Below are 13587 nucleotides of genomic sequence, written 5' to 3'. Positions count from 1 at the left end.
CAGCCCCGTGTCACAGCAGAGCAGCTGCCTGCATCAGTGCATGATCCTGCCAGTGCCTGTGAGAGCCAAACTGGCTCCTCTGCAGGGTCAGAAACACTTTCAGCTTGGGCTTGTGTACTGCCCTGGATGGCTGGCTGGACCTTTGATGGACCATGCTGGTGGGAAGAGTTAATGAAGAAAAACCTGACCAGTTCTGAAACCAAGTGAGACTGAAAAAAAGTCTTAGGGTTTTGAGGCCAGATGCTGCCCTCCACTGTGATGTTTAACAGAAAAAACGAGGAAATGTGCTGGCAGATTTGTGGTGATGTGATCTAAAACATCAGAAGACTTCAGAAGAGAGGAATGAAAATACAATCATTGACCCATATACAATGAGTTGAGTTTAAGCTTTAGATGTAGCCTTCATGTGTATTAAAGTTGTTACCTGTCATATGAATGTAATGCAGAAAACTAATTCATTTATTGCATATTTTAATACAATGTCTTAAACACATTCATTGCCTTTTTTACCTTTGCAGCTGGAATCATCAATAATTTTGCTAAGGAGGTGTGCTATGATGCATTCAGCATAAACTTCAGGCTTTGGAAACCTGGAGAAATGACTTTTAGCTGGTAAACATTTTGCTCTTCAGCTTCTCTCCCTTCCTGTGGGGCTTGAGATGGGAAACTTCACTTCAGTTGCTTCGCTGTGAATTTTGGAAAATATTTCCAGCCACACACATATCCCACAGTGTCTGGCTGGTCCCCATTCCTTCAGAGATGACAGAAGGCTCAGTTTTCTCCCCAAAAGGAAAAAACTCTCAGCTTGGCACCAGATAGCCTCTATGAAATGTTAATATTTTTGGAAAGGTAATGTCAGATACATTGGAAATGCTGTTTTAGGGCTCCAGAAGAGGTTTTTGTCCTCGAGGGTCTTTGCTAACTTACCTCATAAACACATGTGAGCCAGCAAGATCGGACAAAACTACCCAAAAGACTCCAATTCATCCCAAATCTCTTCAGATCACGAGGAATGGTCAGGAACGGGGATGAGAGCATCTGGAAATAACATCATTCCTAAGGGAAAGTGCTCCATTTTAATTAATTGTATTCCTTTTATCCATGACAGTGTAATTGCATTTTGCTTAACCAAGTCTTTTTAATTGGTGCTGGGCATGAATGATAAGCAAAGCTGAGGCACTCCTTGTTAGCTGTCACAGGCAGCTCTTTCAGGGCAGTGCAGGATGGTTGGGTGACTTTGAAGCTGGGGTGGAACAGCTGGAGCTGGGTATTTGGGAGGGAGGGGGTTGGTCCTGTGAACCAACCTACAAATCTCAGGGCTACCACTTTCTGTAGAGGCAAAAGGGCTTTTTGTTGCTCACCAACCATCCCACGGTGACTTGTGGCACTCCTCCTGTCCCACTGGGCCCTCTCTTAGACTGGAGAAGTGAACATGTGAGGCATGAGTGCCCTCCAAACCTGCTGCACAGGGATCCCAGTGCTGAGCTTCAGGCTCCAAATGCCACTGCTGGGACTTTTGTCCTGCCCCCACAGGGGTGAGGCTGGGCATGGGCTGTGCAGCTGTCCCTCCTCTGTCCTTCCAAGGGGACACCTCTGACATGCTGGCAAAATCTGAGGGTTTACCATAAAAATTGTGTTTCTAGCTGTTAAAGAGTGGGGAGCAAGACCTGTACAAGTGTCACAGCTGCTCAGCAGTCTCTCACAAACCATCGGGCATGGGATGCTGCATCACAAAACCCTAAAGCCATCCGCTCTTATTTTGCAGAATCCCTTTCTTGGATGGTTGGTTGACCTCTGCTGCAATTACCAAGGACTGAAACCACCATGGCCTCCCTCATTCCCTCAAACCAGGCACCCCACTCTCAGGTTTTGGTCTCACTGTGCATGCTGTCAGCTGTTCAACAGGACAAAATACATTTCAGTCCTTTCCCACGACACAGGTGGGACATCACAGGCACCCTCTGGATGCATTGCCAGGCCTTTATGGCTGCCACTGCCTTCCCACTCCTGGGATCCTAGAATCATGGAATGATTTGAGTTGGAGAGGACCTTAAAGGTCATCTAGTTTCAGATCCCTGGGCAGGGAAATCTTTTACTAGACCAGGTTGCTGAAAGCCCCATCCAGCCTGGCCTTGAACACTTTTAGTGATGAGGCATCCACAGCTGCTCTGGGCAACCTGTGCCAGTGCCTCACTACCCTCACAGTAAGGAATTTCTCCTTGTCCTATCACTACTTGCCCTTGACAAAAATCCCTCTCCGTTGTCTTGCAGGTGTTTGGAAGGTGTGCTCCAGGAGCTCTTTCTTTTCTCCAGACTCTCTCAGCCTAGGAGAGGTGCTCCATCCCTCGGAGCATCTTCGCAGTCCCCTGCAGCATCTCGCTGTCCCTCCTGTGCCGGGTTCTGGGAGCAGGACACCGCGCTCCGGGCGGGCTCTGACGGCAGCGGAGCAGACAGGGATGCACAGCAGGATCCCCGGTTCTCCGTGGGGAAGGCAGCGGGGCAGGGGCAGCCTCCGGGCCGGGCCGGTGCCGCGGCTCTCCCGCAGCGGCTCCGCGGAGCGGCGGCGGCCCTTGAGCTCCCCTTAGTGCCGGCAAGGAGCATTGAGATAAGCGCTTATCCCCGCCGCAGGGATGGGGGGGGATGCCCGCAGGCTGCTGACGGCTCCTGGAGCCCTGCCCGCGGCTCATCCCGCGGTCCCACTCGTGGCATCCCGTCGGGATGTGTGTCCTTGCAGGGAGACCTTTGCTCACTGAACGTGAATTGCATCAGTCGCATGGGATCCAAGAAAGCCCAGTTCAATGTTTTCTCCCTAATATCTACAGGTGTGTGTGCATAATTTTGATTTTTTTTTTAAATTTTTTTATCTATTCGACCATGTATTAGTTTATTTATTTTATTTTATTTATTTATTTATTTATTTATTTATATTTACTACCAATCAATAGCTTATTCATGCTTTGCTATATTCTTTATTTGTCACTAATTTGCTTTACTGGAGCATCTAATTTCTAAAAGCATGAAAATCTTAGCTTTATACACCAGATAAGCAAGGGGTGCTGCTCCTGAAGACAGCTTAGGAAACGCTGACAGAGAAGGCAAGGGACTTAGCTAAGGTCAAAAACAAATGCTGTGCTAAACCAAGGTAGCACCTGGATCCCAGGTTTTTGCACTTTAATGTGTGATCAACATAGTTTCTAAAGAATATTTATATTTGCATGCCAGAGAGATCACCCAGTGACTTCTGAGCATCTGCTCTCTTGGGTGATTGCACTTCCCTGGGGGGTTTAAGCTCAGGTTCACAACTGTACCATGATGAAGATGGACTAGCCAGCTCAACTGCAGCCAGTGCAGGTTTCTGCACACTGATCCTATTCTCCTACTGCACGAAACCAACGTGGACCATCCCCTCCCCTGTGGACTTGGAGGTCACACATGCGTGAGCTCCTGCAGATGGGCTGATGTCAGGTAGCTGGAAAAGCTGTGAACTGGCTCACGTGCCTGAGCTCCAATTGTTTTGTGACAGCTGGGATGTTTCAGGTTACCTGTGGGTCTTGCAACTGTTATTGATCTGTGAAAAATTCAACTTTCTTTTTGTCAATATTTCTATGACCTGCTGAAGAGGCACAAAAGTACAGCCTGATGAAATTGGGTGTGCGTGATGAAGGAAAGCTCCATGGAGAGCAGAGGCAGCAGCAGCTCCCAGCAGAGACTTGGTGTCCCATCAAGCACACTCCACCCCAGCATCCTCGTTGTGGTTGCAGTTATGTGAACCCCAGTCGCGCTTGCTACAATCCATAATTGTAATTTCACTCCCCTTGCAATTTACGTCGTCAAGCCAAATTTGCCCGGTACCTTTGGAAGATTAAACAAACAAAAAGCTGTTGGATGGGAGAAAGAGGAATATGTTTTGTTGTGGGTTTTTTTGCTACAGAGGACCCAGTGGATAGTGGGTGTGTGTTGGGTTGGCTTGTTGGCTTGTTGGAAGTCAAGCTCAAGCAGCACTTGACATGCAGCTGCCTCATCCCAAGAGGGATCCAAGCATCCAAGCCTGCTCTGTTGAGGAGATCACCTCGTGTAGGTGACCTTGCTGTGGTGCTTTCTGGGTGTGTGTAACCACTGAGCCAGGCCTGGGGAGGTGCAAAGCTGTTGTGGGCTCACCTGGTAAGGCTGTGAAGGAAGTGACCGCGCGGTTGAATCCCAGCATTCGGCAGACGACGCCGGCCTCTCGGATTGTCCAGCCATCGTCACATATTGTTCCCCAGATCCCCTTGTGGAAGATTTCCACTCGGCCCCTCCTGTCTCCTCCCACGATTCGTACAAAATTAGCCGTGCCAGCTGAGAGTTCAGAAGAGAAGAAAATAACTCAATGGATCATACAGGCATAAGGAAAAAGACACTGACAGACAGAAGCAGTGACCACCCAAACCAGAGGACGTTCCCCTCTCCAGGGTGGGACCAGAGGTTACAAGTAGCTCAAATCCAAACAATTCAAGAGCCCCCCCTGCATTTGGAGACACCAGGCTGCAGCTCAGAGCACAGACTCCTCGGCTCTGTTAGCTGTGCCATGGGTTAACCAGTGTGAACAGAGGGGTATTTTGGTCCTGATCTCAGGTAGCTCTGATACCAGGAGGCAAATGAGAGAAAAAGTAAAAGTCCAGTACCTTCTCCTTTTTCACCTTTGCTCCCTTTCATTCCCATGGAACCTGTTCCAAATTAGAAAAGCAAACATTTGACAGTTGCTTGTGGAAAAATCTGGTTATTATCTAGTTCTGATACTTGTGTGAGTTAGAGATGTGCAGGCTCCTCCCCTTGTAGATAATGAACACCCTGAAGTGACTAAGGGTATGTAAAAGGGACATGGCAGGAAAAGCAGGATAACATACAGGGAAATATTCCCTGTGTGTGACCCAAGAAAAGAGTCACTTTCAAAATCCCATATATTCATTTACTTGTGGGAAATGTGTCTCATTCCCACTGTTACCTGTAAAACGACATTTCTGGTAGACTTCAGGATCTCCAGAAGCAGGCATGGTATCTGCCAAAGTACTGTCAGGAAGACCTACATCCTGGGATTGGATCTCCAGGGAGAGCAGAAAGCTGCTCTCAACAGTCCTCCACATTTCTGTGGAACATCTTGGTCTTGAGGGCAGGGGTGTTTGAAAAAACCCAATGAGCTCTTTCCTCCAAAGCTACCTCCAGAAACCACTGATTGCTGTCTCCTTCTGGGGACCAGGAAATGAGATGCACACAGAGGGCAGTCTTTGGCCTGGAGCCAGCCCAGTTACACTTCTTCCATCTTCCAGATGCAAAGTTCCGGAGGAGGAGTGCATGGAGAAGCCCCACATAGAATCTAGTGATCATCATGGATGTGATCATAGTGATCAGCATAGTATCTAGAATCTTATTTAATTTCTGAGGATTCTTGTACTATTCTGTGTGAACAATTAAATGAACAAAGGCATCTGGAGCACTGTTTGCTTCCCACAGGTTGTTATAACAACTGTTTATTTGTTGGGTTTTTTTTATACTACAGGTCTTATGTATTTTTGAAGCAGCTTGTGATTGGAAGGAAGGGGGATTAAGGCTGAAGAGTAGCTGTAGTGTTGGCCTTTTTGAACAACTTTTGTGTCCTACAGTTATCAAGGTGTATTTAAATAGCCTCACTGCCAGGTGTTTCCAATAGCTTCGCTATTCCATGTTCCTGAGTGCTGCATTTACATGGGATTTATCCCAGGGATAGGGTGTCTCTGATGGCTCTGAACAAAGCAAAGAGGAACATGGGTTGTTCCAGTTTTCTGTGAAATCAGGGATTTGAGAGAATCTAATGCATCTGTGTACTTGCATGTCTTTTAGCACACCTCCCAGGGTGTACAGTGACACCCTGCACATTCCTCTGCTGGAAAGGCTGATCTGGCTGTTGAGTTCCTGCAAATCACCTCTGAAAACACACCCCAGAGCAGCTTGTGGTGGTCTGTGATCTACAGTCCCAAATCCAAATGTGCCATCAGTGCCACAGACCCTGTGGCAAAGAGCCTTACCAGTGAATCCAGTGTCTCCCTTGGCTCCTTTTAGTCCTGGCTCTCCTTTCAGACCCCGAGTGCCATAATCCCCCTTGGTTCCTTTTTGACCAGCTGGGCCTGGGGCACCTGGGTGGAAAGCAAAAAAGCCATTGCCTTTGTCCCTTCCCAGGGAAAGGACATGACAAACATTTCACATTGATGCAGAACAGTGGCATGTGGCACCTAAGGTTCTCTGCATCATTAGAAAAAATCATGCTCTAAGAATTTACCTGGTAGGCCATGGTCTCCCTTTGCTCCCTTTTGCCCTGGAGGTCCTGAGATCATCAAAACAAAAAAACAAACAAACAAACAAACAAACAAACAAACAAACAAACAAACATTTTTAAGACTGATGTTTATACATTTATAAGAGTTTATGCAAATTAGCATTTACAAATTATTTTAACTCATCTAGTTTTGGTGTCTACACTATATTTATAGTTCTGAATTTTATATTTATATTTATATTTCACTATTTGAAACAGGTGTCTTATTTCACATCTTACTCAGTGCAGACCATGTCCAAAAAGAAAATACAGGCAGTGGAAAAACATCTTCTTCTGAAGTTCATCTCAAACTGCTTCTTTGTGCATTTTCAATTTATACAAAAATTCAGGCACCATCACCCTCTCGTGCATATTATAGTTGGCAGAAACAACCCTCTGGTGAGCAGTCAGCCCACCATGGCATCCTGGCGTGCATTGGGGGTCCAAGAAGGCTCAAGAGATCTCCTCTTGGTGGTGTAGTTCCCTTTCTGGTGTCTGCATGATGTGTGTTGTTGACCCAAAACCCATTTTATTCTCCTTTACCTGCTATTCCTTGTCCTCCCTGTTCACCCTTGGGTCCAGCAATGCCTTGTGCTCCTGAAATCGAAAAGAGATCAGTAAGGGTGAGCCCAGCACACAAAGTGAGGCCAGAGTAGAAGGTCAGTGAGTTATAGCTTTGAAAAGGGCTGTACCTGGGCTACCTTTAGGGCCCTGCTCCCCCTTCTCCCCTTTCTGACCAGGTCTGCCTTCAAGGCCAGGGCTTCCAGGAGCTCCATGTGGTCCAGTTGCACCTTGAGGTTGAGTGAAAGCGGCACAAATGAAATGCAACACAGCACATGAAGGAGATAAAAAGACAGACAGCTCTGTCACCAGCCTTTGCACACTGAGTTGAGCCTATGAAGGCAAAACAAGCACTGGCTGTCTGCAAATCGTAATCCTGGCAGTGCTAATCTTAGCAATGCAGTGAGGGATGATCTGGAGTGAAAGGCTGCATGGAACCAGGTCCTGGCTGAGTGCCAGCCTTGAAATGCACAAGTTCTTCCCTAAAAGAGCAGACAATTTCTGTCCTTGTGTGTGCGCACACGTCAGGAAGGAGGGCATGCTTCCTACCCTCTCAGGCTCCTGCACAGGGAGTGGGGCCCAGATGAGACAGCCAAGGCTGCTGGATGAGATTGGATGACACTGAAATGTTGGCATGGGCTCTTCATTTAACCATCATCATCTCTTACCCATGCTGGGGTCTAGACCAGCTGCAGCTTTCCTTGTCGTGAAACACCATATGAAGGAGATCAATGTTATGCCTCTACAAGAACTTGCACCTTCTGTTCTGCTTACCTGCCTCTCCTTTTGGCCCAGGAGGTCCAGGATTCCCCGGGCTACCTGTAACGACATCCTGGCATCAGTGCTAACGAGGCTTAGCCCAGCCCCTCAGCTGGGGTGGCCCCTGCACCCTGTCTGTCACACTGTGTCCCCTGCACTTACCATTGAGACCTGGCAGTCCTGGGAGTCCATTCTGTCCCTTAGGACCCACGGGTCCCTGGCTCCCGGGGTCTCCCTTCATGCCCATGTCACCTTTCTGTCCTTGGGGGCCTATCAAACAGCACAGCACACATGTGTAAATTTTAAAAACCAGATTTGTTGTCTCTGCAGCCTGTGGAGCACCTCTGCCTGGCCACACCAATAGCATGGTTTGGCCTCACACCTGCACTGGCCATTCAGTGACATTGTCACCATAAAGCTGTAGGAGGACAGAGCTGGTCTGTCTGATCCACCTCTGGCTCTGTCAGCCTCTCTGGCCAGATGTTTGTCTGGCCTGCTGTTAAAGGCTTTTAATGGTGCCATGAACAGGTGAACACCTCTCCAATCTGTTCCCCAAACTATCCCTGCTGCTGGAATGTTTTCTCCTCTAGTTAAGCATCCCTTACTGCAGTCTGAATGCTTCCCTTCTGCTAGATGCCGTGGAGATACAGGGCAGCACATTCCACTCCTGCACTTCCAGAGTGTTCTGTCACCTCCCTTTAACCTTCTCTTCTCTGAACAGGTGATCAGCATCCTCCAAAAGAGCAGAATTACTTGAAGGTGTCTCATGTGAAGATTTACACCTCCTTCATCGTTCTGCTCCAGAATTATCCCAAAGTCCTTGCCTTTTGGTATTCCTCCTACAGTCACTCTTCTTTTCTGGAGCATCTTGTGTTAATGAGAGCATTGGGGCATTCAGGATCTGATGGAAGATCTGAGGGGGCTCTTATCAACCTGTCCAACTGTCCTCACTGCTCTGCACCACACTCATCACCTGCTTTCTTTTCCTCTCCTGCTTCCAGCCCATGGGAGACCACTGAGTAACAGCTATCCATAATGCGTGTCACGTGGGAGAAACACATTGCATAACTCTTCTACATCAGGTGTAAAAAGCCAGGTTTATGTAAGATGTAAAGCTCTCAGAAAGAGGTTCCACTAAAATGAGGACTAATATCCACATGCTTGTGCATTTAAATTATATTGTATTATTTTATACCATGGAAATCCCACTGCAAACATCACTGTTTTAATCTAGGATAGGATGATAACTGAATATCTGTGGCTTTCATTAGACAAAGGTCACTCTGTAAAGAGACTTCTGTAGGGCAGAATCAACATTTTGCATAGTCCCTTCTCCCAGCCCTCCTTTGGGAGATTTGCTGAAGCATGACATGCAATTAAACCCCCTCAGATCAGATCAAGTGTCCAGTTTATCCAGCTCCCTCACTGACTGGCAAACCACGCTCAGGGCTGCTTGGATTTTTCTGAATACTGACCTATGAATTCTTCCTGAGTTTAAAAATGAATATGTGTGAGAACATTAAAAATGCTGAGACACTGAAGAAGTCTTACCTGCAAGCCCCAGCTCTCCTTTTTCTCCTTTCACTCCTGGACCACCACTTGGGCCAGCAGGACCAGGAGTTCCTTTGCTCCCCTTCTCACCCTTGGGTCCATGTACACCTGCAAGGACAGCACCATTTTTCTGATGCTTCGTGGGGTGCCATGTCCAGTGAATGCAAGCAGCAGGACACCCACCACAGCTGTGAGCATGAGCCAAACTCCACCCTCTGTGCACTTGAGGTGGGAAATAGGCCCACTGTGACTGTTGTACACTGACTTATTTTAAAATAAGATTTTTTTCCAGCTAAGTTTTGCTTTTGCTCACATTAGCTTTACATAGGCCTATTTCCTTCAGCTCCAATGACATTCTTACTCACTTACACCTTGGCTGAGGACAAGATTGCCCATAAAATCATCCGTAAAGCCACTTTATGTTCATCCACAGAAGTAATTCAGGTGCCAGAAAAGCCTTACCTTGGTCTCCCTTTGTCCCTGGTGGTCCCTGTAACCCTGGGATGTAAAACACATATATCAGCTGACACACATCATCTATTCACAGTAATGGCTAAGAAGAAGAGACACATTTTTTAATCATCCTTCGCTCACACAATTTCAGTCACCAGTGAGGCCAATCTTCAGCTGGCAGGGACCAGCACAACCATTTGAGCAAAGTCCTTGGAGTTCAGCTGAGTGCTCAGCTGGGCAGGGGCCAGCTTGTCTTCCTGCCAAGCCCAGCTCATGGGGACCATTGGGGAGATCTTTCATGAAAACGCACTGAACGATGGGGCTCTGATGTATAATAACACTGCTTGGCAGGAGGTGCTCTTTCAATGTCGTAAGTAAAGCCAGGAAGATATGAAAACACAATTTTTAATTTTTTTTTTTTTTCCTTCAGAAAATCTCATCTTTGTGGCCAAGAAGTAGGGATGGATGAGTTACAGGCCTGACCTAACAAGGGTTGCATCTTAGATCATCATCGCAGGATTATAGAAACTGTTGCCTGCTCCAACCTCTGCTCAAAGTGGAGCCAGTGTTAGATTAGGACTTGCTGCACCCTCACAGTCTGGAGATGTGTACCTCCTGTGGCAGGTTCTACCCAAACCCCAGGTACCCAGGGCAGCAGCTCGTGCATGGTGGTGGAGGGCAGAACTTGCAGCCAGCTCATTCCCGAATCTGTGGCAATGTTTTCCTAGGGACAGGGTGGGCATTGTCCTCTGTGGGAGCACTCTGTGGGCTAGCCAAGGCTCCTGGAGGATCAGTGACAAGGTACAGCAGGTCTCCTCATCACCAGGGCATGGATGTCTGCACACTGGGTAAGGTCTGGAGACTGAAATCTCAAATCCTCACTTAAGGTCTCTTTGATAAAATAAAGAAAAAGAGAAAAATAGGAAAAGTTGTGGCTCATTTACCAACATACCTGGTAGACCAGGATCTCCTTTGCGTCCAGGAGGCCCTGAAATAAATATTTAATGGGTATTTTTCAGTAGTCAGCAGTCAGTGAGGAACACAGCAGTATGGGATTGACAGGCTTGAGGTGTGGGCTGGAGACGCCACCCTTTTGGAGGGCACCTAGAGTCCAGATCTACAAATCACAGGAGGGAAGAGGAGCCCAGAGCCACATGTACAGCTGCAGGGGATCTGGGGGTTTGCACAGGGCAGTGCTCCAGCTCCTGTAGGTGCTCCCTGATCTGGAGCTGACTCCAATCCTGGGCACGAGGACATCAATAACTGAGAGGAAGATTAAATCTTGCCCTAGCTATTGGATCATCTAAACTGCTAATGCAGTGGAGCCAGGTGTCCCTGCTGCAGAGCCAGCATGGAGAGCCATACCTGCAATCATGGTGATGTTCTTCATCCTCATCATCAGGTTTGCATTGTTGCTTTTAATGATGGTGATTTCCTCTTCTAAGCTTCTCCTCCAGCTTTCTTCATGTCTCATGAGAAAGTCCTTCCCAGCAGAGCTTTTCAACAAGCCCAGTTTTTGGGCAAAGAGGGTCTCCTGAATCTCTTCTGTATAGGAGGCATTTTGCTCTTGAAGTTTCAATATCTCTCCCTGCATCTTAAATACTGAGGAAACAAAAAGCCCATGCAATGAATGTTCACTGCCCGGTCTGGCTAGGAAATGGTTGTTTGGCAGAGCAGTTCCTCAGCACCTGGGGGGGGACACTGGGGGATAAAGACCACCTCTGTCTGACTCGGGGAGGTGGTTTTCATGTGCCAGTGCTTGCTGCAGCCAGGAGTGCAGCTGGGAGAGCTTTTGCAAATGCAAAGCACACACAGGGTGGGCGAATCGTTCCCTGCAGCGGCTGCTTTGCCTGGCGGTGTGCGGAGGAGCCTCTGTGCCCCCTCAGAGGGCTCAGATCTGTGTGCTCATTCCTGCTTGCCCGTGCCCCCAGGAGCACCCAGCAAAGCTCTCTTTTGATGCCAAGCCCATGGTGAGGTTGCAGCGTTACCTTTGTACATCAGCAGTCCCTGGCCGGCCGTCAGCAGCAGCAGGTAGATGCTGAGGGCTGTCTGAACACAACATGTGGATGCCTTTTTCTGGCTCCGAGGCTCTAAAAACCGAGAGATGAAGGGTAGGCACTCTCCCACATTTCTCCCCTACAGCTCTGCTTCCTTGCAGCCTTTTCAGGTCCGGCCACAGCTCTTTCCAGCAGTGTGGAGCAGCAAGGTGCCTCTGGGAGAGTGCTTATCCTGCCAGCAAGGCAGGATGCCTTCCTCTGCCCCACGCTTTGCTCTGCACTCTGCTTGGCCATCTTTTCCTTAGCTAATTTAACCAGCTCACTTCCAGCAAGACTTAATCCAGACTGTAACAGTGTGAATGTGGTGATTATCCCCTTTCTGCATCAATAAACTCCCTGTTCCCAATGCTTTTGGGTGTCCCAGGCTGCTGTTCAGAGTGCTGCCCAAAGCAATTCCCTCTCCATCCAGAGCACTGCATATGTGTGATTCCAACAGTGATGCATGTATGCATCAAAATAAATGAAAAATCAATAGTAAGCTGAAGTGCAGAACAAATTGAAACAAGTCATAAGATGTAAAATCAATCATTACCAGCAAGTATAAAAGAAATAAATGGCTTTGTTGAATTTTGGCCTTCAGGGGGAAAAAAGCAAGAAGCATTTCAGAAGCACTGGTAACTACATCAGACAGTCAGTAAGTTACACTCAATAGAGGCTTTTCTTTTTTTTTTCAAAGTAATGTAATCAGGAATTTAAAGTCTTAGTTTTAGAAGAGTACAGTATTTTAATTGATTTTACAATAGAATGGCTTAGTCAGCAATGAAGCTTTAATATTCAGCTAAAAATTCATAAACTTACATTTTTTTATTGAGTCTGGTGATTTTAGTATCTTAACTATTATGCATGAAAGTCTTACTCAAGAAAATTGGACATTTTCTAAGACAGGAAAATAACTAATTTTTTTCTGATGCTCAGCATCAGCTTTTGACTAGAAAGGGTCATTTGACATAATTCTACTTTTAAATGGCAATTAATTTACTAGCAAAATCACTGCAAAAAGTATTTAATATGCAATATTTCATTTTTATGTGTTGTTTTAGACCAGATAAAATCTATATAATTCCACTGAATAAAAAGAAATCTTACCACTTATCTGAAAGGTTGTAGTAGCAGGTGAGACAAACCCAATCTTTTCTGAAAGACTGAGAGAGTTCATATCACTTGAATTTCCATCTTCCCCATATTTGTCTTTAAATTTCATGACAAATTTCTTGTGGTTAAGCTAAAGCCTTGTCAGATTGTGGACAATAAAGAACTGGAGGTACTTCCTCTCTACCTCCTGATTTGATATGCTCTCTGATATGCATTTCCTAACTGCTCAGCTTTTATAGACTACTGAGAAGTCTGATGTGGTAATTTGAACAGTTCCTCAAAAAATCCCTCAGCTGAGATGTTGAGCTGCTCTCGTGTGCTCACTTGGAGTCCAGGGAACCTTGGGCAGGATCCTGAAAGAGCTTCAACCTGGAGTTGTTCAACATCTTTGCATTGTGTTGGAGTTAGGCAACCCCAAAACTCCAACATCCTAAGTTAGGATGGACACGAGTGAACCTCCTCAGGTAGCCAAGAAGATTCCATGTTCAGTGTTAGCTTGGCAATCCCTCTCCTGGGAGGGGAGGTTGAGGACTCTGTCACAGTAAAACACACAGTAATGTGCACCAAGGTGACACCTCAGTCACTGTGTGTGACTCAAGTGCAAGGAGGCAAAGAATCAGGAGGAATTGTAAGACAAGTGAATGATGGTGGGATGGGGAATGCTGAATCCCAAACGGTTTTGGGATGATATGAAGAAGAGATACTTGCAGCCTCCTTGACAAGGTCTCTCAAGCTCCTGCTTCCTACCTGACGAGTTCTTCACACCCATGGACATGATTCCTACCTCTT

The 13587-nt window shown here is 46.9% G+C and overlaps 1 protein-coding gene across 1 annotated transcript; it reads right to left on the bottom strand.

Moving 5' to 3' along the window:
• Positions 1-2904: 2904 nt before the first annotated feature.
• MARCO (macrophage receptor with collagenous structure) lies at positions 2905-13010 on the bottom strand. The gene is made up of 15 exons (XM_058839829.1): positions 12793-13010; positions 11638-11739; positions 11015-11251; positions 10602-10637; positions 9659-9694; positions 9197-9304; positions 7808-7915; positions 7661-7705; positions 7018-7116; positions 6869-6922; positions 6290-6334; positions 6039-6146; positions 4662-4703; positions 4159-4335; positions 2905-3852 (listed from the first exon to the last, which is right to left on the bottom strand). The coding sequence occupies exons 1-15, from the start codon at positions 12905-12907 to the stop codon at positions 3722-3724; spliced, it is 1443 nt and encodes a 480-aa protein (XP_058695812.1). The 5' UTR covers positions 12908-13010; the 3' UTR covers positions 2905-3721.
• Positions 13011-13587: the final 577 nt, after the last annotated feature.

Source organism: Poecile atricapillus, chromosome 5 (assembly GCF_030490865.1).
Source record: "Poecile atricapillus isolate bPoeAtr1 chromosome 5, bPoeAtr1.hap1, whole genome shotgun sequence".
Taxonomy (NCBI): domain Eukaryota; kingdom Metazoa; phylum Chordata; class Aves; order Passeriformes; family Paridae; genus Poecile; species Poecile atricapillus.
Note: the sequence above shows the minus strand (reverse complement) of the source record. Positions and strands in the feature narration are given on the sequence as shown.